This window comes from Epinephelus fuscoguttatus, linkage group LG19, assembly GCF_011397635.1.
Source record: "Epinephelus fuscoguttatus linkage group LG19, E.fuscoguttatus.final_Chr_v1".
Taxonomy (NCBI): domain Eukaryota; kingdom Metazoa; phylum Chordata; class Actinopteri; order Perciformes; family Serranidae; genus Epinephelus; species Epinephelus fuscoguttatus.
In genome coordinates, this window is record NC_064770.1 from 32,431,367 (window position 1) to 32,456,877 (window position 25,511).

At 41.1% G+C, this 25,511-nt stretch overlaps 2 protein-coding genes across 2 annotated transcripts in view; one reads left to right on the top strand and one right to left on the bottom strand.

Moving 5' to 3' along the window:
• Positions 1-2,329: 2,329 nt before the first annotated feature.
• On the bottom strand, positions 2,330-14,419 carry LOC125879707 (glutaryl-CoA dehydrogenase, mitochondrial-like). Its single transcript, XM_049561714.1, has 12 exons — positions 14,264-14,419; positions 9,646-9,761; positions 9,084-9,116; positions 8,842-8,982; positions 8,414-8,476; positions 7,900-8,070; positions 7,623-7,752; positions 5,603-5,819; positions 5,403-5,506; positions 5,164-5,289; positions 3,165-3,325; positions 2,330-3,067 (listed from the first exon to the last, which is right to left on the bottom strand). The coding sequence occupies exons 2-12, from the start codon at positions 9,746-9,748 to the stop codon at positions 2,994-2,996; spliced, it is 1,323 nt and encodes a 440-aa protein (XP_049417671.1). The 5' UTR covers positions 9,749-9,761; positions 14,264-14,419; the 3' UTR covers positions 2,330-2,993.
• Positions 14,420-19,882: 5,463 nt separating this feature from the next.
• The window catches only part of LOC125879902 (choline transporter-like protein 2), a 35,355-nt gene continuing 29,726 nt past the window's right edge, over positions 19,883-25,511 (top strand). Inside the window, exon 1 of the mRNA XM_049562058.1 lies at positions 19,883-20,050. Coding sequence (XP_049418015.1) covers positions 20,023-20,050 — 28 coding nt within the window. The 5' untranslated portion in view covers positions 19,883-20,022. The remainder of the gene's footprint in view (positions 20,051-25,511) is intronic.

The window sequence follows — 25,511 nt, forward strand, 5'->3', positions numbered from 1 at the left end:
GGCATCAAACACAGTAATGTCTCTGTGAATAAACCACAGCTTTTTGTGGTACTGTCCCATCAGGAAATGCAGCATTATCTTGGGAAGAAACAATTGTTTTTCGTGGCACTATCCTTGCAAAAAATGAAGCAACATCTAAAAAAGAATCAAGTTTTGTGGCACTACCCAGGCATGAAATGCAGTAATGTCTCTGTAAAAAACAGCGACTTTTGTGGCAGTATCCTCAGGAAAGCAGCATTATTAACAGTCATTTTTCATGGCACCATGCTGGCAGAAAATGCAGCAATGTTTCAGTGAAAAACACCTAATTTTTGTGGCACTATTATCAGTGGAAACATGGCGACAGATTGCTAAAAACCACCCATTTGGGGGCTAAAAAGCCACTGAAAATGCAGCGACGTCTTGGTAAAAAATGGGCCTCACTTTGTGGCACTGCCCTGGTAGGAAATGCTTCATTATGTGGGGAAGAAACAACTGTTTTTCTTGGCACTGTACTGGCAGAAAACGCAGCGATGTTTTGGTAAAAAAGAACTGTGAATTTTTTGGCGCTATCCCGGCAGGATATGCAGCATTATCTTGGGAAGAAACAACTGTTTTTCTTGGCACTGTACTGGCAGGAAACACAGCGATGTCTCAGTAAATGACACCTAGTTTTTGTGGCACTATCCAATCAGGAAATGTAGTGATGTCTCTGTAACAAACAACTGCTTTTTCGTGACGCTATCACTGGTGGAAACACAGTGACGGCTCGCTTAAAAACACTTACATCTAGGGGCAAAAAAGCCACTGAAAATGCAGTGATGACTCACTAACAACAGCTACCTTTCAGGGCTCTGTCCTTGCCAGAAATACAGCCATTTTCCTCTGTTTCTCTGGTCATGTGGCACCAATTCAAAAGTATTTGTGCCTGTCTTCTGCATAGAGTTTTATAAGAAAGGAGAATCTATCCAGCTGTAAAATACTTACTTAAAAAGTGGCTTATTTGCACTCAAGTGATTTTCTCTCTAACTTTAGCTGCATTTTTTTTAAATCACAGAACACAGTCTTTTTCTAGTTATCAAACAAGACCAGTGACCCCTAGTCTAAAAGATGAAAAACGTTAATCTGACTGGTTTTAATAATAATAATAATAATGTAACCCCAGTCTGCATTTCTTCCCTCATCAACATGTACGTCTTTATCAGCTGCCATGTTTTGGTTGTGTGAGGGTTTTATGTTAATCCTCCACTCACTCCGTCCCAGTTTGGCCTCTGCTGTTCATATTAACGCATGCTATTATTATGAGTGAAATGGAGACGATGGGAGTTGAGGCTTTAGTTATGAAAATAGCATTCAAGCTGATATTAGTCACTGAAGCGTTCTGTTACGTAAGATGAAAACAAAAGGGAGGCAGGAGCACGAATAGTAAATGACACGATGAGCATGTGGAAAAGTCAGATGTGTGTGAGTCAAACAGGAGATAAAAGATTCACAATGTAATTTAGTAACTCAATATATTTGTAAAGAAGTCTGCAGAATGTGCACTGTGGACAAACTGTCAAACTGTCCTCCTTGGCCAGAGCACAGGAGTTACTACATTTTACTTTGACGTTACGTAACTCTGCACCTGTGCTGCTAAGGGCGGCCATCAGGGGTCACACATGTCAAAGTGTCCTCTGCTGGGACGCTCAGGTTCATAGCATCCTGTCCTTCACATGAGTCCTGAGGGGAGGAAACACCACAGCACACTGGCTTCAAAAATCAACTCCAGGCTAAGTTTTGTAAGTTTAAATCTGTTTCTGTCGACAGTGTTTGCTCCAAAAAAATTTGGTGGCACGTCTTGGTAAAAACACCCACGTTTTGTGGCACTACCCTGCCTGGAAACGCAGAGTAATCTTGGGAAGAAACGATCATTCTTCATGGCACTAACGCCTGCTTTTCGTGGCACTATCCCGGCAGCAAATGCAGCGATGTGTCTGTTACAAATACCTGCTGTTTCATGGCACTATCACTGGTGGAAACACAGTGACAGATCGCAAAAAAGCACCCACATTTGGGTGTTTGGAAAGCAACAGTCCACACCAAACCCACACTATCCTCTACCATTTATATGTATCAATACATTAAACCACAAAGTGCATGTTTGAATAAGAACTGACCCCTTTAAAATCAAAATAAGTATTATTCCTCTTACCAGTAGTGCTGTTTAAAAGTCTAGATAGTTTGGTGTGAGCTGCAAAATGTTGGAGATAGCACATCGCATCTGTTGATCATAATGGCACTAGATGGCACTTGGCTTGTGGTGCTGTGTCTCACCTTATTAAACTTACACATCATTCCTCTGCAGACGTTTGAAATACTTAAATAATCTTTATTCATTACAGCTCTGATCAACATCCTTGACCTCAAGCAAACCATGCAACGTTATGACACCTTAGTGACAGAGCCAGAAAAGTGCAAGACAGCAGTAACTGATGTTGTCATTGATGTTACATTTTACACCAATTATACAGAGGGAACGTTTGTGTCATTTGATCAAATCATAAACAAAAAAGCTGCACATGCAGTTCCAAAGAAGTGGCGGACATTAATGCTTTGTTGTTTTATAATTACAGTATCGATGTTGCAAACATTAGTAACCAGCAGCGAATCTGGATCTCAACCTCCTTTAGAATTGTCGACACTTCACTTCAGTCCATCAGCCTATACACTCTGTCTATACAGATGGGAAACAGGGAGCTGAGAGACATCTCTGCTGTAGTGTTGCGATGAGTAGAAAAATAGCCCTTTTTAAGTTGAAAAATCGACTTCTGAATTACTTACACTAATTACACATTCACACTTAAAATGTGTATCTTCTCTGAAAACAAAGAACTCAATTATATATTCCATTAGCCTGAGTGACAACGAACATCGTCACTACACGGATGAGGATTCATCATAATGATCTCAGAGCTGCTGCAGAGTTGACATGTGAGTGACACTTCATGAGCAGCAGGTTCCTGTTGTCGGGTCTATTTGTCCACAGTGAAGGACTGCAGTCCTGTGATGGCTCTGCCCAGGATCAGGGCGTGGATGTCATGGGTACCTGGAGGAGGAGACGACCCAGATCGTACAGCATGAACAGGTGAAGCTTGTGAAGGTGGAACACAGACAAATACACACTATTAACATGGAACACAGACCTTCATATGTGTTGACAGCCTCCAGGTTCATGACGTGGCGGATGATGTGGTACTCGTCCGCGATGCCGTTTCCTCCCAGCATGTCTCTGGCCTGCCGGGCGATGTCGAGGGCTTTACCGCAGCTGTTCCTCTTCAGCATGGAGATCATCTCTGGGGCCGCTCTGTTGGGAAAACACAGTGTTTGTCTGGCTTTAGTTTTAGCCGTGGCTTCGGGATGCCATCAACGACCAGACTGAAATATCTTACATGGAATGTTCGGCATTTTTCTAGTGGCTGTCCAAGCAGTGTTGACAGTAAATGTACTCGGATGACGCGTTAAATTCCTCAGCGTGAGCCACATTAACTGAGAAAGCTGAGTTTGCAGCTGTGAAATCTGTTCTCCCTGCATACAGCGCTGTTTTTTGACCTGACACTGACGTAGTAGGAGACAAGAAAGAACTACAGGCTGGGCTTCTCCTCCAGGTAGCCGGGGGCGTGCTCTACATGCAGCTCAAATACAGAACTTCCTTCCTCTCCTTCTCTCTGTATTGCAAACTAGTTACACTTCCAACAGTGGCTGACTTGAGTATTTAGGCAGGGTGCTTATTTGAGCCACAATATGCAGATGAGAAAATACAGCAGAGAAAAAGCTGTGGCTGGATGATGATATGGCCAGCTGGACCCTCCAGAACCTGAGCTGCCGAGAGCGAACACCTGCTGGTGATGCCTTTGATCAAACTGCCCTCTGATGTCAACAGAAACTGAATCATTCTGCGGCCATGATTTTCAGTGTGGACACTTTTTGTTGGAAGCTGTCACTGACACCAGTCCCAACAGAGCGCATGTGTGTGTGTGTGTGTGTGTGTGTGTGTGTGTGTGTGTGTGTGTGTGTGTGTTACCATACATGGAAGTTTTACTGCTGACTCAGGCAGAGATGTGCTGGAGACTTTTTTCTGGATCCCAGAGATAAACTGGGAAAGACAACCAAGACCAGCAGGGCCGAGAGCGCCAGTGACCACTGGGTGAGTATCTATGCCACCTAGTGCTAATGTGAGCTATTTTGTTGAGTTGCCTTTTGTTGAGCAAAATGCTTTGAGTAAAGAAAGTTGGGCTTTTATTGTGAAAGGTAAAAGCAGAAACAACCTCCATCAACAATATAAATAACTAGAGCACTCGGAGAGCGCAGACCTCCGCCATTTTATTATTTTATCCACTTCGCTTCAACCGATCACCACCAAAATGTAATCATCTGTTCCTTGTCCCATTATCAACCTTTCCTGAAAATTTCATCAAAATCCATTCAGAACTTTTAGAGTTATTTTGCAGACAAACAGACCAACGCCGGTGAAAACATAACCTCCTTGGCGGAGGTAATAATGTGTGTTGCTGTCTTGGGTCACACTGGCTCAGACTACGGCGTCTCTGCGCTTTAATTTTGTTACCTGTATTACAGTTGGACGATGTGGCACTAAAATAATATCATGATATTTCAGGGTATTTTTTGCAATAAAGATATTCTTCATGATACGACAAATTAAAAAAAAACATACTATTATTAATTAAAGAAAACAGAATTGCAAAAAATAAGTGATATAATTTTACGGTTTGCCTTCAAATATTCAATAAAAACAAAAATGATCTCTCATTTCTTTAGTTTGTGAACAACAGCAGTAACTCAGAGTGAGATTCAGATTCTGTTACAATATTAATAGTTCAACTAAATAAAATCTACCACAAATTACACATTTAAACAGCTCCCAAATACTAAAAATGTCCCCTGGGATCTATATATAAAAAAATCAACAGGTGATTTCCTTCTTTTAGTAAAATCCTAAATGACTGAGTTGTATTTTTCCACCTGGACCTTTATGCTCTGCCATTTCTCCTCTAATCATCATGTGCAATCAGAGGTCAGAGTGACTGTGTGGTTTGATGGACGGCCTCCTCAAGAATCACCAGCGCCAACAAATCATCCCATCCCTTCTAATACACTTCACTCAGAGGATCAAGTCGTCTCTACCTTTTAGCATCGATTAGTCTTCCCAGCTGCAGACAGGACTGGAGGCCGATGGTGATCTCTGTCAGCATGTCGGCCATTTTCTTCTGCATCAGCTGATTCCTTGCCAGCGGCACGCCAAACTGGATTCTGGTGTGGGAAACAACAGCACTGTGTTATACTCATGTTTATCATTAATATATCATAAACATAAGCTGACCTCAAAGTTGTTCTCGCGTACAGCACTAGAGTAAATGACTGACCTGTCGAGTGTGTACTGTCGAGCTGCGTGGAAACAGAACTCTGCAGCACCCAGAGCGCCCCATGCGATACCGTAACGAGCGTTGTTCAGGCAGCCAAAAGGACCCTGGAAGTGCCAGAGGGGGGTGATGGGAAATTACTTTAAGTATCTTCCACAAACACATTACTACATTTAGAACGTTCGTGGTGTCACTACACTCACCCCGAGGCCGGAGACTTTAGGCAGCAGGTTCTCTTCAGGAACCTCCACCTCGTCCATGATGATCATGCCGGTGGCGGAGGCTCTCAGGGAGAACTTTCCCTCAATCTTAGGTGTTGAGAAGCCCTTCATGCCACGCTCCAAGATGAAGCCGCGGACCTTCCCGTCGTCACATTTGGCCCAGACTACAGCGATATCTGCCACTGGAGAGTTGGTGATCCTGAAGGTGGAAGAAAGGGGATGTGTGACCATACTCATGTATTTTGGGACTGCCCAAAAATACAGATGTTATGGAAAAACGTTAAAGGAGAAATGGAGAGAATCCTGGAGTTGGACATTCCCTTGGACCTGTTGTTATTTTTATTAGCTGTACTGCCTGATCACCAGTTTACCACAATCAGAGATACTTTATTGATCCCCGGGGGGAGATTGTTGGAGTACAGGTGTTCCTTACAAGAGTTGAAAGATATATCATATAGTGTAAAAAATATAAATAGTAACCTATAAAATATACACAGATAAAGTGGCAGAAATAGATAACAGAATATATACAGTAAAGGTAAAAAAATATCATACAGACTTGTATGTTGTATGACGGTAGGGTTATTAGGTTACAAACGAGTGTTATGTACGGCATGTTCTGCTGATGACTGCAAGAAAAACAATCACTATTAATTGGATGAAGCTCAACCCTCCCATGACTGTTCAATGGCTGCAAAAAGTCAAACAAGTTTACATGATGGAGCGCATGACAGCTCAGCTACAACTAAAACTCCACATTTTCAAAGGGAGATAGGCACAACTTTTTTTAAATTAATCAATTTTATTTCTGTATTTTTAATTTAATTTATTTAAGTTTTGTTTTCTTTTGTTTTATATTTTACTTTATTTTACATCATTTTATTTTTTATTTTGTTTTATTTTATGTTTTACATTTTATTTAGTTTTAATGTTTTTTATTATATTTTGTTATTTTTATTTTTTATGTTTTATTTCATTTCATTTTGTTTTTATTTTATCTTTTTTATATTATTTTATTTTACTTTATGTTTTTAATTTTATTTTGTTTTGTTTTACTTTATTTTATTCTATTCTATTTTATTTACTTATTTCATTATTCTGAGGTTTTATTCTTTGTGGATTCATGCGTATATATGTGTATGTACACGTATGGATGCATATGTGTAATGTGTATGTTAGTATTCATGTGAGTAATGTTTCTGCATACGTATGAATACATAGGTACATGTACGGATGGATGTGTAGAATTATGTCCCTGGAGGCTGCACACATGGGTAGCTGTGTGTCTTCTAATGCTGTACGATAAATCTTCATCCACATGTACATTTATGTCAGGTAAAACCAACTCTCCAGCCATTTTGGTTCTGCAGTGTTAATTCTCTGTTCATTGCTGGCAATGGCAATAAAGTTAAAAAGAGAGATGTTAAATTGATGCAATGGTACGCCTAATATTTAATTATCTGTACTATGATCTGAACTGTAACTTTGCAGTATGATGATGGGCACTTTACTGTAATCTGTCCACAGTACTCTGAACATTTCTTTTATATTTCTTCTAATATTACTTTTGTCTTGGACCTGCATCGATTCATTACATGTGACCCCAGTAAACCGGAGAAAAAGGCAAAGTCACTGAGTTTCATTCAGTATTGTAACTGTGAAGAGCTCCACCATGTGGACAACTTATGAAACACAGAGCCTTGTGCAAACAACAAAAGCCTTCATCTTGAAAGTAGAAATACTCAAAAATTTAAAACATTAGATGAAGAAAAAAAACAAAAAATAAGGTCATGAAAATAAAACATGTGTCAGTGGTTGTTGTGTGCCATGCAGCATACAGAGAGTTAATTCAGAATGACTGGTTTAAATGTACCTGACAGTGACATCACATACTTTATGCAGCCGTATGATCGTTTTTTATCTCCTATTGAGATGCAGTTTCTGGAGGTACAGATCAGTGAACATCTCTTATTATTTTATATATGTAGAAATCACTACTCACCAGGTCTTTGAGCCGGTGAGAGTGTAGGTGCGACTGGATTGATTGTACTTGGCTCTGGTTTCCATGCCGCCTGGGTCACTGCCGTGGTTCGGCTCCGTCAAGCCAAAGCAGCCCAGAATCTCTCCACTAGCTGTGAGGGGAATAAACCCAGAGCTCAGTCACTCATCACTGAGCTTTAATGCATTGATATCTCATAATCATCACTGTGAAAGATTTAATTTTCACCCATCTACTGCTGATTGATGAACTGACTGTTGGTGGTGTTTTCTCCTCTTACCCAGCTTGGGGAGGTACTTCTCTTTCTGCTCTTCTGTACCGTAGGCATAAATGGGGTGCATGACCAGTGACGACTGCACACTCATGACTGAGCGATAGCCGCTGTCCACTTTCTCCACCTCTCTGGCGATCAAACCGTAGGCCACATAGCTCGTCCCAGCACAGCCATAACCTGTGTAGCAAACACAGGAGGAGGGGTTACTGTCAGTGCTATTAAAAATACAACATAAAGCATCAAACGAACTAAAGTTAGGGAATAAAGTGAGATTTAATGAGCTAAAACCGTTTCATAGACACACTTAGATTTCTCAAAAACAAACAACACACACAGGTGCAGTGTGCTCATGGCCAAAGTCTATTTCAGGCAGTCAGACAGTCACGTCAAGTGTGGTGAAACTTAGATGCTACAATAAACATTCAGTTTAACTCATTAAAAAGATTAAGGGTATATACTTTATGTGAGATTGCCTCTATCACATGCAGTGAGTAATGAAAAGTGCTCCTGTGAGACTCACCTTTAATGGTCGGGCCCAGGACTCCCATCTCTCCCATCTCTGACACAATCTCTCTGTGGAACACTGAAAAAAAAAAAGACACAACCAACTGTAAGGTGAGGAAAAGGAATTGATAGTAACATTGTGTGTTAGAGTTAAAAGTGGCCTGAGTCAGTTAAAAACAGCAAAACAACAAAATGCAGGCAGCTACAGAGACAACGCAGAGTAGCGGACTGAAGTGGAGTGAAACGGGATATAGGATTTGAATCAGCAGCTGCAGGTCTGTCCATCCATCAGATAATGTGTGTTTTAAGTGTGTAATTGAAGTTATTGCTCTGAAGTTGTGTGGGATCTTGTTCCAGATCTTAGTGTGAGACAAAATGATCTCTGACCATAATTGTTTTTGTTGAAACTGATCTAGTGACGTGTTGCTGTTTTGTGTCTCTCACCTTCATTTCTGTTCGCCATAAGGATGCGAGGCATGAGTTTCTCTTGGCAGTAGGTCCGGAAGGAGTCTCTGATCATGATCTCCTCCTCCGTCAGCTGGCCCTCCAGGTCCAGAGCATCACGCCAGTTGAACTGGACTTTAGCTGTGAGACATTTTGTAGATGAACATGTACTAATGAGAGCATCAAATTCAAGACATCATCTCATACACAGATTTAAGAAACAAGGAGCGATTAACACCTACGTGCTTTAGATTTCTGCTCACTCTTCTCTGCATCTGTGGAAAATTCAAACCAGAAAAATCATTATTATTAGGCAAGAAATGATAAAACACTCAATTCCCAGAAAATCTAAAATAGTCGAGGAAAATAAAAGTGTCATTTTGTATAATTAGAGCACATTTAATACTGTCTAGGGTCCATTTAGTTACACTTCCTTAATCTGTATTAAATAATGATGCACAATGTTTAAACTCGTTTTTAAATTACAGACTGTACTGGGTCAAATAAATCATTGTTACCATGGGTCTCCCTGTGAGCGTCAAATGATTTCTCAAGTCGGAAACAAACAAAAATTGTAATCTACCAGGTTAATTTCACCATCATCATTCACGTTTACAGTATGTTGTGAACACCACACAGAGACGCTGCTGACTCTACTGTAATGTTGTGTGTTGCAGGTAAACGCTCTGACCCTCTGCAGATGACACTGAAACAATCTTGTTGGAAAGACGCAGCTGTGGGTGGTGACCATCTCTTTAAAACAATGTTATCTCTGTGGCTGACATGTTGTCATACAGTACTAACCCAATCTGGCAGCTGCTGCAGTTCCCTGTGCTCTGGAAGCTGAGATGATGGCACATCTGTGAGGATTGACCAAGAGACGGCACAAGGCGCTTCTCAATGCCATGATGAAGATCAGCCTGTGATGTAAACATTTATACATTTAATTCACATGCATTAATCTGACAGCTTAAACTAACTAACTTCTTTTTGTCACACTGTTGAAAGTAGACGTCACATGACTTCTCCTGAGGCAGGGAGAATAAAACAATCACTCCTGCCTTGAAAGGAACCGCCTCCCTCAGGTGCAATCACTTCCACTTAATGAGGGGTTATATAGGTCGTCTTTCTCCCTTTGGCCTCTCTTTGGTCCAGAGCTATGATGTCTGTGAGTCAATGTCCTCCTTTGATACTTTGATTTTACTTTATTGTCACACTGTTTGTTGAGCTGGCTTGTAGAGTTGTTCCAAAATCAGCATCGGAAATGCCTCCGATACTGACTAAAATGCTGGATCAGGTATCGGCGAGTACATGAGTCCATGCACCGATCTGATACCATGTAATTTATCTAACTTTTAATTAGTTTAAAACTGGATAAAGCAGCAGTTTTCCCAGAAATCAGTTCCTCTTCCCCGTCTCAAACAGTAGTATACATAGCAAGTTGCACTGTGCGGCCACTGGCGACTGTTTTAAAGCAGCAAAGAATTGATTTCCAGTAAATAGTGTTATGTTAACTATTAGCAAAGTGTCAGCAACTTGACAATTTCTACTCTATTCATTCTCTGTATTTGTTCGTTTTACAAAGGGTTTGATTTGAGCCACGTCATGAAACAATGACAGCATGTTTACAAACCCATACGAGTTAATAGTAAGAATAACTTTATTCATCCCCAAAGGGAAATTCGATTATCTGTCAGCTCATCTATTATATGTCAAAGAATTATAAAGCCTGATGGCTGTTGGTATATAGGATCTTCTGTATCTCTCTGTCCTGCATCGAAGAGAAAGAAGCCGTCCGCCAGTTTTTTTTTTGGTCCATCAAGGTGTTGTGGAGTGGATGATCTGGGTTGTTCATGATGGCCTCGAACATCTTCAGTGTGCATCTCTCCACCACCTCCTCCAGTGTGTCCAACCTGACTCCAATCACAGAGCCGGCTCTTTTGACTAGTTTGTCCAGCTGTCTTGCATCTTTGTGTCTGATGCTTCCTCCCCAGCAGACTGCAGCATCAAATAACACACTTGCCACCACAGACTGATAAAACATCTGCAGCATCTTACTACAGATGTCGAGAGATCTGAGCTTCCTCAAGAAAAAGAGGCGGCTCTGCCCCTTTTTGTAGAGAGCGTCTGTGTTTAGGGACCAGTCCAACTTATTATCCAGGTGTACACCTAGATACTTATAGCTTGGCACCACCTCGATGTCCACCCCACAGGTATTCACTGGCTGAAGAGGGGGTTTGGACCTGCGGAAATCTATGATCATTTCCTTGGTCTTTGAGGTGTTCAGGAGGAGACAGTTCTTGACTCCTGCCCATTCCTGATACACGCCACAATAGCAGTGTTGTCCGAGTATTTCTGGATGTGGCAGGACTCAGAGTTGTATTTGAAGTCCGCCGTGTACAGTGTGAACAAGAATGGAGCCAGGACAGTCCCTTGTGGAGCCCCGTGCTACTCATTAATGTCCCAGAAACACAGTTCGCCAACCTGACATACTGTGGCCTTCCTGTCAGGTAATCTGTGATCCAGAAGATAAAGGAAGGATCCACTGCCATCTCTGTGAGCTGTTATTTATTTAACGCAATGGTATTGGATCTAGGGTTGCAACGGTATGAGATTTTCATGGTAAGATAACAGCCTCAGAAAATGTCAGTTTTACTGTATTACGGTATTACAGAAATTATATTATCAGCCAGAATGCCCCTAAAGGAATGAAAATGGAAGGGTTATTTTTGGTTGAACAACTTTTTATCACTATAATGGAAACTTGAAACCATTTTGTTGATGAAGTATGTTTAAAAGTCTTTGAAAATGACTTAAGGGAAGATTCTTCATCCAGTCGTGTATTTTTTTTCCCTATATCATAGATAGCAAATGTACAAAGTATGATAACTGCCAGCTTTTATATCATGGTATCCCTTAAAACTGGTATATTGCTGCAATCTTAATTGGATCTGTGATCATTATCAACTGATGCGGGAATTCAGGTACAGGTATTGGGAAGGAAAAAATGGTGTCAGAACACCTCTAATGTTTTAGTTTATTAATGAGTGTCTCTCTTCCCAGAGTTAAAACAAGACACACACACACAGAGGCAACCAAAGAATAAGAAATCTGCCTGTGCAAATAAAACTGCACTGCACAAATGGAACCTGGGGTCCGTTTCACAAAGCAGGTTCAACAAACTCTGAGTCTAATCCTGAACTCTGAGTTGATCTACTCTGAGATAGGAAACTCTGAGTTTCCAGTTCCAGAACAGCTGATTTGAATCAGTTTAATCAACTCGGAGTAGTTTCACCTGGAGTTAAGCGCGTGCACCACAACTATAAAAAGCCAGCATCAATGGAGCCCCGATTCGACGAGTCACCATGGCAACGGGGACGGGGAGGGCTGCGTTTTTCACCCCACTAGAATTAGAAATCTTAATGCGCTCATACGGCGAGTTTGCACACGTTTTCAAAAAGAAGTGCAACACCGCTGCAGCTGCAAAAGAGAGGGAGACGGCGTGGGAGAACATTGCTGCTCGGGTCAATGCGTAAGTTTAAATGTAATCCTTTGCAATCACAATAATATTACGGGGGAGAAGCGCACTTGGCAACAGTTTAGGATGAAATATACAAACATTGTTCAGACAGGTAAGACTTCGGCATAATCTCATGGGGGTACCTCATTTTGATCACGCTATACATTGTAAAGTAAATATTAAGTGGCTGTTTGACTGTGCAGTTGTTTTATCCCCAACATAATGCTGTTTTCACACACATAAATATCTTCTCATCTATATCATGTTCTGTTAAATAATTAAGCCTATTTAAACTAACACAGACTTCTACTCAGCCAACAGAAAGAAGGCAGATGCCTGTAAAACGAGCACACTTTTCTGACCGCCCTGCATACAGTTGCCTTACTCAAGTGCTCAGCCTCTCCGACATTGTACAAAAAACTTCCATTTGCAAAGAAACGCAGCGCAACACACAATATCTGCTGGGATGTGAGAGCATGACTACGACTGGTAATGTTGCAAATGTAAGGACGGATTAGGTTGTGTATGTAGATGATGGACTGTGACGTGAAACTCAAAGAAAGATAATTGTGTGGAAATGCTTAAACATCTATGCGCGGTCTGATAACCATCTCCCGACGAATATTTAATTCTCTGCGCAGTAATGCTGCACCTTCATCCACGGGATCGTTATCAAAAGGACATGCCATGTTAGTGAAAAAAGTCGCCAATTACTGTGCCTAATGGACTTCTAATATACTGACTCTGATTTCTTTAATGATTTTTTTAAATGACAGACGGCAGAACTAGGCTTCGCCAAAACTCGCCTGCTGACTGAATGAATGAGGAAATCAGATGGAGTGTGTGGCTCTGAAAGAGGGCGGAGACAGAGAGAAACTCGAGGTTCATTGACAAAAACCTGGTCCCGACCAGGTTAGGTTCATAGAGTCTGTTACTACGGTAACTGACCGAGAGCTTAAGTTACCTCTCTCTCTGAAACAGGCTAGATTTACCCCTCTTTCTCTGGTTTGAGTTACCTCCCTTTTTGAAACGGAAAACTCAGTTTCCCCCATTTCAGGGTTAACAGACTCTGAGTTTTCACTAAACCTGCTTTGTGAAACGGACCCCTGGTGAATGCTTCTCCTTCCTCGGTCATATTTACTACGTCCAGAGTTTCCCCACACACATTAACAGATCTTATCAAATGAATATAAAGTCCAGGATGTGTATGTGTGTGTGTGTGTGTGTGTGTGTGTGTGTGTGTGTGTGTGTGTCCACACAATTAGGACATAGAAAAAGAAAAACGCAGGCTAAATATTTAAAACGTTATAGTTTAGTTGAATAGTTGCAATATTTGTTTTCATTTCTCCAAATCATAATTTTGGGAGTATTTGTCAGGGGAACATTTAAGAGTCCAGAATAACGTTAGGTATAGCACACGCTTTGTAAAGGCAGCTGACCCTCAGTCATGTAGACATCCCAGTGCCAGTAAACCTATACACCTCATGTTTGTTACTGTGACAAATTTGACCACATTGTGAAGACTTTGACATTTCCTGCTTATTTTAGGTAGTTGAAGTAACATTACACAATATCGGTGTTTTTTCTAAAGTCCAGTTTTGTTTACTGATACAAATGAGCGTCAGTAAGTAGTGTAATAAAGGTTTAATTCGTCATCCTGTCCACTGTCATATCTCATGAAGCAACCTGTCACAGAGCCAAGCTAACCTAGCTCAGTTAACCTGTGTGGCCTCAAGTGACACTGATGCTACAAGCTAACAGGGCTAGCTTAGATATCTAGCTGCTAACTTTGATGCTGACGCTATAATCTCTGAATGACCACGGTAACAATGCACCGTATGAGCGTTGTGTGTCGAGAATAGCAGTGAAAACAATGGCGGCAGCTGTTTTAGGAGCGTTTACCTGTGTTAAATGTGACAACAACCCTTATTCTGCCTTCCCTCTTCTGTCTCTCCGGTTGATGGCGCAGTCAGAGACACGGAGCGACGTCAAAACACAGCCTGACGTCATCACGCAAAGCACGCAGAGCTGGAGTAGTGTGTCGTCACAATCGAACCATGTGCTATTGAATAAACAGTGCGCTGCTCTTCTTGTGGGAAATTTGCCATTATGTCCATGTAAAGACACTTTATACAAAATCTGACACCATTATTTGTAGCTGTTCATCATGATTAAAGATGGCAGCCTGCAGAGGACACTTCAGCAACTTCACATGATTCTGATTGGCTCATGAGCAGAGGCGTGTGTGTTGGGGGAGTGGCTGTATTCATGTTTCAGTTCCCAAAATGAAAGCACCCCAGGTATAAGGAAGAATGACAGTGGCTGTCAATTTCCCATTTGGTCAAGCAGACACAATAAGAACTTCAGCTGTTCCACAGAAATTCCCTTCTGCTGGGTGACTTGACTTACACATTTTTCTCGCCATCAAAGCTGCTCATTTTTCATGAGAATTCATCAGAATTTTTAAAGTTTCAGTGCTGCAGGCCAATAAAAAATTTCAATGCAACCATTTTCCCCAACCAGAAGGGAGCAGCATTGAATCAAATAATCATCAGTTTTTTAAAATGTATTTATTATTTTGGACAAACATTTTTTACCCCACCACAGTTTTTTTTAAGCAGTAGTTGTTTTTTCTTTTATTTTATAGATAAAATTGAATTTTCATTCACTCATTAATCCAGCCTTTATATAAATACCAAGAAATCAATAAGGGCATGGCCTCATTTTATTATGTTGAGAGTACAATTAAAAAAAAACTAAATTTTGAGAATTATTCTCATAGATTTATGACTTTAATCTCTTTAATGTGGCCCTAATCCTCCTCCATTGTAGTGAACACACAAAAATAAGAATAATAATGATGAGAAACAGAAAACGTGGAGTATTTTATTGTCATATTTCTAAATTTATCTGTGGATACAAGTAGTAATGAGTGTTGTGAAATGTTCCAAGTGTGCGCAGGTTCCCCAAATTTAGTGTTTGCATGCAAGAGTAAAGGCATTAGCCAATCAATTGAATGAGTCAGATAATGACTATAGGACACGTTTAATAAGGAAGTGATATAATGACAAGTTCCAATGAAAGCTTAGGTAAGCAGAAAACGTACATACCCTCCTCCGGCAGCTGGCTTTTCTGTGTCTCATGTCCCTCCCAGCAGACGACCATAGTCATATGCACACGCTTCATAGAGTCATGCAGTGTTCCCCTTGCATGGATTTATTTAGTCTTATTTAATTGTAGCAGCTCACTCAGCCCTTCCTTGCCGTGCTCAAGAATTAGCTGCTAGCCACCCCACAGTCCCTCCGCCTCACTCCCCGCCACTGTGGACTGCCAACGTGCTCTTATCCCATCACTGGATATCGCCACTTTGTCAGCAGACTTTCACGTCTAAATATGACATGCTCAGTACCCTCCTGGGTCTGTTGTTGATGGTGAGGGATGGTGTGTCAATTCACGCTCATTACATGCATTGTTTAGTTATATTTTCAAAATACACTTCTGTTTTTACAGGAAATGAACAGTTTCTGCTCTTCATGTGTACATTTTTTTTTAAATACACTTACAATGTGGGAAGAACACTTCGTTTTTATGTTGATGTTCTTGTGCAACAAGAGCATGCTGTTAGGTTTAGAATAAAAAACATCATGGTTTGGTTCACCGTTCACGTGGGAAGCAAACTGCGAGCTTCTGGGTGAAAGTCCGGGGTTCCATCCACCTCAATCGCCACCCACCCTATGGGGACTTTCCAGCTCTTTCTATTACACTGCTGCTGGTGGCGTTACAAACTGGCTCTGCCTGGAGGTGTATCATACTGCCTTGAAAGGTGCCTTTTTGCAACGGTGTCTGACACCAAAATCACTGTCAAAGCAATGAGTTGGGAATGAGAACGGGCTGGGACTGCCTGGGTGACGGACCTTTGGTCAGCAGCTGTAGTGGCTCGAATTCATCCAGCACAAATCTGCCAGTGCTGGGTAATAAAGCGGGCCGGAGCCATCCAGTTCCTGGAGCTGGGGTTTGTGCTGGCTGGATTCATGTTGCTGCGGCTGCTGACTGAGGGTCCATCTCCAGAGGTGTTGCCTGCTCTCCTCCCATCGAGTTGGTCTGCAGTGGCGGGGAGTGAGGCGAAGGACACACTATATTCAAGGCTCCAGCTAACGTTAGCGACATGAACATGAACTTGAAGCTGCAGCTGTGAGCCTTTGGCTATGATTAGCAGAAGGCTAAACTATTAGCAACATTTTCCCTCCAACTCCAAAACACTTTTATTGACACATCTTAATTATTGTCAGTCTCTCTTTTAGACTCTTTTTTGATAAGTCCATCCTCCTTTTATGGGTGTATGCAGTGTAGGGTGTTGTTGTCAATGTTGGAATAGCAACTTTCTCCGCAGCGTTCTCCACCATTGAGTCAGGCTTTCATCTTCTGAAGGGACCATAGATTTTAACAATAACTACATGCCAGATGCCAAGATGGCGACTTTTCACTCCAATGGAGTTGCTCACCTGGGGCATATACCAAAAAAGTGTTCTACCTTCTGGGTTTACTTCTGTACAGTAGTGTTTCTCCTGCTGTCCCCACCCATGAGTTCACACTCAGCTCATAACCTTTACATTGTGATGGCGTCAGGGATTTTTTAATCGCTTGTCTCGGCTCCAGGAAAGTTTAAGGAAATATAGAATAGAACGAGTCGTAATTGACCTGGTTTGCAGTTCAACATGTCCTGTCAACAGTTTTACAGATGTGTCTTTTACACTGGTGGCCTATGGGGAAAATTGGGAAATGTTTGCTGCAATAACACAAGTGGCCACTGGGAAAAATTTGCTGCAAGGCTGAGTGTCTTTCCTGGGGGATTGTAAGGGATGTGTACGTGCATCTGTATTTGTAGAGCAGCCAAAAGGAATGCCATCTCTTTGAGGTGCCGAAGTCTAATTTTCTCTAGGTCCACTTGAATTGGAACATACTCAGGGTTTATAATGGGATTGTTGCCCAGTAATGCCAAAATGAAACTGCCTACCCCAGCTTTAAGGGCTTTATACATATCTCATACAACATGATACATTGCACTACCCAACAGTAGGGTATGTTAAGTAGTTAAATTTAGCTCCATATGTACCAGCTACAAATGTCACTTATATAAAGGGGGCACTGGTGGCAGCGCTTCAGTAAAGTCGGGAGAAACATTTTAAAATGAACAAAAACAATCAAAGCAGAAATATCTTGACTATTTGTCTAAAGCCTAAAAAACACTGGATCCTACATTTATAATAATGCAACCCAACCGTGGATTTTCATTACTGCCTGGTAAATGCCCAAGTCTTTCAAACTTCACAAGACCAGTTTGTAAACCCAATGATGTCATTAGGCTTGTTTTTTCAGACGGTGGGAAGCTCCCTCCAGAGCCACAGAAGACATCATGCATCTGTTTTCACAGGTTTAACAATACCGTGTGTGAGGAAACTGAATCTGATGTGTTATATTTACCGTACCCATCACTGACACCTTTACCGAAAGGTTGGCTCTCCACATTTGGCTGTGAGGCGGTTTTCCTTGGTGTGCATGATGCTTCTTTGTTTGCTTAGTGATTGTTTTTAATGTCTTTGTTCATACTCAGCATCACTGAAAATAAAGGTCTTCCTCAACTGATTTCACGAGTCTGAATGAACATTTAGGTCTATTGGTTTTACTCTTTTTATAATTTTTTTAATCATTATTTTTTTCTTGTTTTCATTTGGCCTTGCTATGTCTGTTGTTATGTGGCCTTCAGAGTATCCTGCTTTTGTGTTGTCTCTCAAGGCATTTTGGAAATCCTGTTTTGAAGGGTGCTATAAATAAAGTTATTATAGTTATTATTCTTGCCCCTTACATGCCTCACCGCTTGCATGTTCTCCCTGTGTCAGCGTGGGTTTCCTCCAGGTGCTCCAGCTTCCTCCCACAGTCCAAAGACGTGGTGTGTCCGTAGGTGTGAATGTGAGTGTGAATGGTTGTCTGTCTCTATGTGTCAGCCCTGTGATAGTCTGGTGACCTGTCCAGGGTGTACCCTGCCTCTCACCCAGTGTCAGCTGGGATAGGCTCCAGCCCCCCCGTGACCCCCAACAGGATGAGCGATTGTGAAAAATGAATGAATAAATGAATGAATGAATGACTGCTGTTACCCTCTTTTCTTGATTGTTGGTGTTACCCACCTCTTCCGGGTTGTGGGTAATAAGCGGGCTACAACATTTGTTTCCTCTTCTTCTTTTAATTTTTACCAACACGGCATAACACATCCCATCCTAGAGGGGAAGAGCAGCTTCTCTTCACTGTTAAGCACGAAACACTAACTCTCTCTTGCGTCTCATCCATACCTGTCCCCACAAAACAAGGGCAGGTAGGAATCGATTAGCCCATAACCAAGGAAACACAGTAACGTAAGTAATAACAATAACCCAAAAATATAATGTGTGCCGTAATTATGGTTACAATGCTACTATAATACAGCACAGTCCATGAACTAGGCCTACATTAAACCTCTAAAAGGGGCCATTCTGCATATTGAATGATATTAGTCAGTATTATTAAATTTTAAATACATGGTTTTTACCTGTGATGGAGTATTTGTACATTATTATGCGGTGATTCTTATCATTACTTACCTCTGCAGCCGTCTAGCAGCTGTCGTGACTTTTCATTTGTATTTATTTGTCATTCTTTTTTCTTGTTTTTGTGTGGCGTTACTATTTCTGTTGTTATGTGGCCTTTGGAGTATCCTGCTTTTGTGTTGTCTGTAGAGGCATTTTGGAGACCCTGTTTTAAAAGGTCGTGTAGATAAAATTATCATTGTTATTATATTGGAGGATTGCCCCTGTAATGCTACCATAATACAGCACAGTCCATGAACTAGGCCTACATTAATATATAAACCTCTAAAAGGGGCCATCCTGCATATTGAATGATATTACTCAGTACTGTTAAATCTTTAACACGTGGTTTTTACCTGTGAAGGAGTATTATTTGTGCATTGTTATGCAGGAATTCTTCTTATTACTCATTTTCTTGAGAAATTTTGGATCCTCCACCTCTGCAGCCGCCTAGCAGCTGTCGTGACTCACCGAGTGCAGAGTCATACCAGGCTATGTTAAGCTGAATTATGGATGAATAGATTGCTTTTATAATTAATGTTGTCTTGGATTTCACCAGGCCAATAAAAACATATGCAATTGATCTGCTGCACTCCTGGCTGATGAGGACACCTTTTTGCTGTGAATGAGTAATGATGGACAAACACACGTGATCCAGACCTCGTTATATTTTATGAAATATTAAGATTAATTGTATTTTGGTGCAGTTATCAGACAGTTATAGCAGCTCATTGGACCGTTATGTCTCTATCAGTAACGGTACTATAAATGAATCCAGTCCAGGAGCACAAATCCCGCCTTCGCCTTCAGAGATTGGCTCAGCGTCTTGTCAATCACGCCATCCCGCGTTCTCATTGGCTAGCACTCTCCTTAAGGACTCTCCCTTTAAACGTTAGCAGGACGGTCAAGATTTTGGAGCGGATTTCTTCTCAAGTGTTCAAATTGAGTGAAGCGCCTCACGGTAACCTGTGTCAAAGCTGGGAATATGCTGTAGTTAGCCGTCGCCTTTAAGCACCTTTGACCCAGAAGAAACTCTCCGTGATCATGGAGCTGGAGGAGAAACCGAAATATGGTAATTATTTAAAGTCCAGCACGGGCACGCTTCACTTGATTTTGTCCTGGGATAGCTGCCACTCAGCGACTTGGACGTTAGCTTACTTACCTCTGTAAACAAGGTTAGCTTGTTTTGTTTTGGCGCTAATTGTCCTGTGAATACTTCTTGAAATTGTTTCAGTACTTTAGACGTGTTTTTATGCTGCTTCTTCTACTTTGATGCTCCACTTTCTCTCGTAAACTGAACCCAAATATTAACATGCACTTACAATGGTGAGTTCACTGTGTTCTCACACACACACAGCATGGATACAAAGCTTATTTTGTCTGTCATGTTTTTAAAATTCAGCTTGTATGTAAGTAAGCTGGTGGCACAGAGTGTCTCGTATATTGTCAGGCTGTACAATGTCCCAGTTTATCCTCTGCTTGTCCAGTTGCTGCCACATTCCTCAGACTGGTATGGCAGGCAACAGGAGCTTAGCTGACACCCAGCTATGTATAGAGCTTATTAGAAAATACCTCAAACATGTCAAGAGGGTCTGTGTTTGTCAACTGGGTGCTATCAGCCTCTTTTGGTGGTGTCACATTTAAAAATAAGATGCACAGTTAATTAAAAAGCTGCACAAAACATCTGTATTGTTCAAAATAGTATCTCTGTAGTTGCTGTGTGGTTGCAGCTATGCCCCCCTTACCCCAAATATCTTCTGGTTGTGTGCAGCTCTTTGCTTCTGACAAGGGAAGTGCATTTCACAGAGAGAAATCAAAGCGATCACAGCATGTTTATGGAGCATGTTTACGCCCCAGTGGCCCAGTTTTGGGCCAATAACCCCGTCTTTATATACGTTAATTAAATGGACTCTTAATATTTATCTGCAGCAACATGTTGCAGGATGTTAAAAAAGTAGGAGTGAAAACAATGGGAGGCACTTCTTCTGTCTGCTGGCTTTCATTATGTGGCTTTAACATAGCGTTTTCCTTCTCCTCCTCTCTGCACACACCCTTTTCCACTCTGCCTGCCACATGATGGCTAATTGACTCACATTACCAACCCTTCAGGGAAGGCAGACCTGCTGTACTTTCTGTGCTTGTTTGTAAAAACCAAACTACTTTGGAGTTTGTGAGGGATTTGGACAGTTTGAGAAGAAGAGGGAGAAACGTATTGTATTCATACAAATGGAAGAAGATGGCCGTGATGGGGCCGCATATCCACTTAAGAAATTACTGTGGTTTTGAGATAACAGCCTCTGTAAACCTTTAGTGCAACACAAACATTAATATTTATCAGTGCATCAACTTGAGACTGAAGGAAAAAGACATTATGCTACAGAACACACTGTGGGAGGATCCACTGTAGTTTTACGTTGGGAGTAATTTCAGGCTGAGATATAACAAGAAACCTCAATGACAGGATCCAGAGTCGCCATGCCCTGGTCCAGATTAGGGGTAATTATAAGCCATATTTAGGAGAGTAGTTTGAAACCCGATGCTGAGCTTCTCTGGCCTCTCTTTCATCTTCAAGCAGTTTTTTTTAACGCTTATTTGAGCTACGTTTGCAGATTTAGTCCTATTTCAGTTTTCAGTTCAGTTCTCTTCGTGCTGCAGCTTCCCCTCCAAACAAACAGCCACAAACATCTCCGTCATCGCAGCCACCCGCTTCCACTTAAATGTGCTTCATCATACCCTAACAACCCAAACCGGATCATGTGACTCTGCCAACTTGCAGTCTGAAATACAAAGGCATGTTCAGAGCAGTGTGAGACTGCTTATTAAGGTCTGGGAAAATGAGTTGGGGAGAGGAAGAGATACGAATGCAGAGTAATTTGGACGTGGAGGCTGGACCACCCCATTGAGCTGTCCTCTGTATTTATCAGCTGCGTTACTCAGTTTTTTCTTCCAGTCAGTAGCTGTGTTTGTTGATCTTGGCTGATCTTGCTGATTCTCCTTATTGATGAGGAATGGTCCTCTTTGTTAATAGGAAAGCATTTTTCCCCCCACGGTTTTGTTTATGGAAATTGTTCCCAATTCCAAAAAAAGCTGGGACTTTGTGTAAAATGTAAAAAAAAAAAAAAAAAAAAACAGAATGCAATGATTTGCAAATTCTTTTTGACCTATATTCAGTGAATAAAGACAAGGTGTTTAATGTTCAAACTGATAAACTTTATTGTTTTTTATAAATATAAACTTATTCTGAATTTAATACCTGCAACATGTTTCAAAAAAGTTGGGACAGGGACATGTTTACATCTGTCTTACATCAGGGTTGCTTTTAACAATACTCAGTAAGTGTTTGGAAACTGAGGACATTAATTGTTGAAGTTTTGAAATTAAAATTATTCCCCATCCTTGCTCAACAGTCTGGGGTCTCCATTGCCATATTTTGTGCCTCATAATGCACCACACATTTACAATGGGAGACAGGTCTGGACTGCAGGTCGACCAGTCCAGTACCTGCACTCTTAAACTTCGAAGCCACACTGTTGTAACACGTGTAGAGTGTATCTTGGCATTGTCTTGCTTAAATAAGCAGGGATGTCCCTGTAAAAGACGTCGTCTGGATGGCAGCATATGTTGCTCCAGAACCTGTATGTAGCTTTCAGCATTCATGGTTACCCATGATGCCACGGGCACTAACACACCTCCATACCATCACAGATGCTGGCTTTGAACTCTGAGCTGGTAACAGTCTGGATGGACCTTTTCCTCTTTAGCCCAGAGGACACGATGTCCATGATGGACTCATCACACCACAGCACACTTTTCCACTTTGTGTCACTCATTGCATTCTGTTTCTATTTACGTTTTACTTAACTTTTTATGAAATCAGGGTTGTATTTTCCTCAAATGTTCCTTGCATTGTCTCTTTCATATAGCTGGACTCTGCATTTGTTTCTAAGGAATGAGGTCATATGGAAAGGAAATGTGTAGTTTAGAAAATGTCTTTGTCTTTTCTTCCTGTTTGCCACTTGCGTTAGTAACTAGCGTTTCTAATTCTGTCTAATTCACCTACAGCCTACATGAATGAACTGGACCTTGGTTTCACTTTCTGTGTCTGGGTTACAGAAATAGCCACACCAGCAGTAATAACCAATAAGGAGTTGACATTATGAGTTCAGTAGAAATGAGAGCAGACGTTTCACCCAGACACTGTCGTGAGGTCTCAAGATATGACACATGTTAAAGGTAGCTGGAGGATTATGTAGGAGAGAGGGTTTGAGATCAAGTGTAGATAAAATCCTCCGCCATACTCCGGCTGTCGTGTGAAAATACGGCAGGAACATATGTCCACTTTTTTAGAAGTAAAGGAACACTGTTGCTTGCCTTCCAGATACAACATATATATTTTAGACCTGCATGTAATTGTGGTGTTGCTGCTTTTTTTAACACCAAAAATAGATCTGAACTTCGACTTAAACACTCCACGCCCTCGCACTGTAATGAAAGACATGTGGGAGACAGGCAGGGAGGGCAGCAGCTGTAACCTTTAGATGGTATTATTGAAGTCTGCCAACTTTACTGCGCGGCTGAGATATATCGCAGTCGTCTCAGTTATAGCCCTTGGACATTAAAAACTTTTGGCTTTGTTTTACTTACTTTCTTACTTTGGCCATTCAGCTGACTTTTACTTCTTTTAGTTCTCAGGAGCTAAAAACAAAAATGTGTTGTGCTGTTGTTGCATAACACAAGCAAAATATTAGTTGGCAAAAGTCTACACCAGTCATAATGCTTCACATCATTGCCAGTTTGTGATGACCACAAATATTAAACAGCAGACATGTTGACCTGTCACACACAGGCGTGACGAATAACATTATGATTTGCTGCAGTGCAGTAATTGCTGGGAGGCTTCATTGTTTAAGTTGTGGGTTTCAAATGTGTTTTTCCTGCTTTGATGAGTCAGAATGTCTGCTGTGAAATAAGTCACCTTAAAGCAACTTGTTACTGGTGTACCCAGTGTTGTGGCCATTTGACAAAAATTATATTAATTTTCTGTGTCTGTCTGTGTGTTCAGCCCCAACGAAACTTTTATTTACTTAAACTGTGGTGTGTTGAACATCCTGTTGCATAATCACACTGCCTGTCAGTACAGCGGGGACTAAAAGAGGTAATTGGCATGGGAAACATTCGCTTACATTAAGATAAGATAAGATTTATGTTTGTTCGACCCACAACAAGGAAATTTGCAACATTACAGCAACAAATGGATAGTGCAGACAGGAAGTAGAAATCAGCAGAAAAAAATGAAGTACAAAGCAATATATATATATATAATGTACACATAAGTACACGAAATAAGTAAACTGTGCAAAAACAAAGAGCCGTACAAAAAGCAAACAGTATAAAAACACAAAGTAATATAATAAGTTAGCATCAAAAAGAAGTGGAGTACAATAGAGATGTTCCCTTTATGGAACAGCTTAAAGTCATATTCACCGGAGTGAAATGTAAACGATAGCCTATAATCTTTCAGCAGAAGAAGATATAAGATGTAAAACAAACACTAAGTGATTTCCAAATATTAAAAGTAGTCAAAGGCCTTATTTCGGTAGGTGTTACATATGAAATAAATATAGAGTAAATATTTTTGTTAATAGGTTGGAAAAGAAACTGTGATGCCAGACTGGTTCTGCGACTGGAGGGGAAAGTAATTAATGACTGATGAGGTCTGTCTAAATGAAATGTTGCATTAATGATAACGGGATTCATTGTGTTGACCTCTAGCTCACCTGGTATAGTGGGCACCCCATATAAGCTTAGTCCTCTGCAGCAGCACAGACTCACTTCTGACCTCTCTTCCTCTCCCCCCTCTCTCCCACCCTTCCTGTAGCTGTCCCATCAACAAAGGCAAAAATCATCCCAAAAAAAATCTTGAAAATTATTTTCAAGATTTTTGTGGATTATTTTTCTTAATGAAATATAATCTTTAGTTTTTATTCCCAGTTTTTATCACACAGGTGTCACAGGTGTAAAATCAGCAACGTTGTCAGCATCGCTTTGGGGATAAAAATAAACTTTGCACAATTAAAATATAGCTGTAATCATCATTCTGTTTAGTGTCTTAAACGATCACTCAGTTCATCAGAAGCTCTGTTTTAAACCCGAGGAAATAGAGCCTTGGAACAATAAAATGATTGTACTCACCTTTAAAAACACACCTTTTATTGTATTTTATATTTTGTCCATGTCTGGATCCTTTTTCCCCCCAGTGATCTGATTGGTCAGCAGTCAGGGTATTGATGGGTTGTGGTTCGATCCTGTGAAGTTAACCTGCTCTGGAGTTACCACGGTGATTTATTCTGGTAAAAGGTGAACCCGCTTTGTAGTACTGAAAACCCAGGTCCCCCTGAAGTTACCTCGCTGAATCCTGCTGCGTGGTACGGGCCTTAAATACTATTTTTGCTTAAACACAACCGTGACCATTTCACAACATAAAGCACGTGCTTCAGCTGTGCGTCATATAGATATGCTAAAGGGTACCCTGT

Bases quoted from the DNA above. Each gene is read 5' to 3' on its own strand.
- LOC125879707 (XM_049561714.1), bottom strand. From the start codon at position 9,748: ATGGCATTGAGAAGCGCCTTGTGCCGTCTCTTGGTCAATCCTCACAGA. The intron at 5,507-5,602 runs GTGAGTGTAGTG...TGGCACTTCCAG, and splicing joins CTAAAGTCTCCGGCCTCGGG to GGTCCTTTTGGCTGCCTGAA. The intron at 3,068-3,164 runs GTCTGTGTTCCA...CTCCTCCTCCAG, and splicing joins GGCTGTCAACACATATGAAG to GTACCCATGACATCCACGCC.